Consider the following 2042-nt stretch of genomic DNA (forward strand, 5'->3'; position numbering starts at 1 on the left):
GGCAGCACGGCCAGCGCTGGGGCGGGGACGGGTGGCCGAGTCCCAGACCACGCTGGCCCCCTGCCCTGGCTGCTCCCAGGCTCCCTGGCACCTTGGGCACCGGACACACCTCTGGCAGGGCACAGCCTGGGGCTGGGGCTTTCCCTTTTTAGCTGCCCGGCTCGCAGGGAGCGGCCACAGCGCAGAGAGCGGCCATGGAGCGGGCTCCGAACCTGGTAGGTGCCTCCCCAAATCTCGGGGCTTGCTCCTCGCTTTCCTTCCCTAACAGAATGATTTGCATGCGTGTTTACCTGGGGTTGTTTGCTTTGGAGGCGCTGCTGTGGCCTGCCAGGGCCATTGCAGGGTGAGGCTGCAGCAGCCTGGGAGAGCAGAGCCATGGACAGACAGACAGACAGACAGCCGGACAGTGCGGCTCCGGCCACCGAGCCTCCCTGCCCCTGCACTGCACACCCACGGCAGGGTGTGGGGCAGCCTGGGCCGCTGCAGGGACACGCATAGCAGCGAGCAGGATTACAGAAAGGAACCTTGTTCCCTGCTGGGCAGCCTGCCGGGCAGGAGCACACGGCTGCGAGGCTGGAGGGAGAAGGGAGGGAAAAAGCATCTTTTCTCTCTCACCGTCCTCAGAGCACAGAGGGAGGGCTTGGATAAAGATCTCATTATTGGCTGTGTCATCTCTGTGAGGCTCCTTTTAAAGCAGAGGCTGCCCAGGTACAGCCTGGGCTGGGTCACTCCCCACTCAGCTGCCTCAGACAGGGCACAGCTCGGGCAGGACAGGCAGGGGCACTTTGGGGAACACCAATTGCCAGCTGCGAGCAGGGTGAGGGGCAGCCACACACAGCAGCTCATCATGAGTGTGCCCACCATCCCTGCAAACTGCCCCCAGGTGTTTCTCACCTGCAGGCCAGCACTGCCTTTGGGCACTGAATGTGCCACCTCAAAGCCAACGTGGTCCTGCCATCACCTGGAGACCCCTGGGAGGAGGGAGAGCTCCCCTTCCATGCCAGTCCTGCAGCACAAGCAGCCTCTCACCATCCTCATCCTCCTTCTTTCTCAGCTTCTCCTCTGCATCTTCACCTTTGCCATGGTCCTGGTTCCCGCAGCCAAGGACCAGAGCAAGGCAGCCAGGGGCAGGAGAAGGGGCCTGGCACGGGCACCCACGGCCCCCCCTGGCCTGGCCTGGGCCCCGGAGGAGCCCTACAGCAGCATGGCACAGTACGAGCGCAGCATCCAGGACATGGTGCGCCAGCTGAGGAACGGCTCCGAGCCGGGGGACACCAAGTGCCAGGTGAACCTGAGGCTCTGGAGGTCCAACGGCAGGAGCCTGTCCCCCTGGGCCTACAGGTGAGCTGGGGACAGCCAAGGTGGCTCAGTGCCAGCACGGGGGCTGTGGTGGCTGCTGGTGATGCAGAACCCACTTCACCCCAGCACCATCTCTGCAGCCTCGTCCTGTCTCCCTCTCCTCCAGGATAAACCACGATGCCTCACGGATCCCAGCCGACATCCCCGAGGCCCGGTGCCTGTGCAGCGGCTGCATTAACCCCTTCAGCCTGCAGGAGGACCGCAGCATGGCCAGCATCCCCATCTTCAGCCGCCTGCCCGTGCGCCGCCTGCTCTGCCCGGGCCCGCCGGGGCACAGGGCACAGGGCAAGAAGTGCCACAAGAAGTACCAGATGGTGATGGAGACCATCGCCGTGGGCTGCACCTGCATCTTCTGAGGCTGCAGAGCTCACACCCTGCAGCTCCCCCTGTGCTGGCCATCCTACCCAGCTTGCTCTTGCTTCCCCAGCTTGCCCGGCCCTTTGGGAGAGGCAGCAGGGTGAGGGGAGCTCCCTGTGCGAGGGCTCCTCAAAATCCCCCTGCAGCCTCCCTCAGCCTCAGCCCCAGCCCCAGCAGCTGCTCTGGGGACACCCAGGGCAGAGGCAGCTTGGATCAGGATCAGGATCAGCATCAGGTCTCCTCCCTTCCCAAAGTCCCCACTTCCCTTTGTTTGCTCCATCGCTGCGACAGCTCCTGGCAACACCCAGCCCTCCCGTCCTTCCCAG

The 2042-nt window shown here is 64.4% G+C and overlaps 1 protein-coding gene across 1 annotated transcript; it reads left to right on the plus strand.

The window, feature by feature from the left end:
* The first annotated feature begins 1081 nt into the window (after window positions 1–1081).
* Window positions 1082–1715, plus strand: IL17B (interleukin 17B). The gene is made up of 2 exons (XM_054288208.1): window positions 1082–1341; window positions 1466–1715. Exons 1-2 carry the CDS (start codon window positions 1082–1084, stop codon window positions 1713–1715), a joined length of 510 nt encoding a protein of 169 aa, XP_054144183.1.
* Window positions 1716–2042: the final 327 nt, after the last annotated feature.

The sequence above is a fragment of the Melozone crissalis genome, unplaced genomic scaffold (assembly GCF_028551555.1).
Source record: "Melozone crissalis strain CALT ecotype California unplaced genomic scaffold, PUWL_Pcris_2 ptg000061l_1, whole genome shotgun sequence".
NCBI classification, from domain to species: domain Eukaryota; kingdom Metazoa; phylum Chordata; class Aves; order Passeriformes; family Passerellidae; genus Melozone; species Melozone crissalis.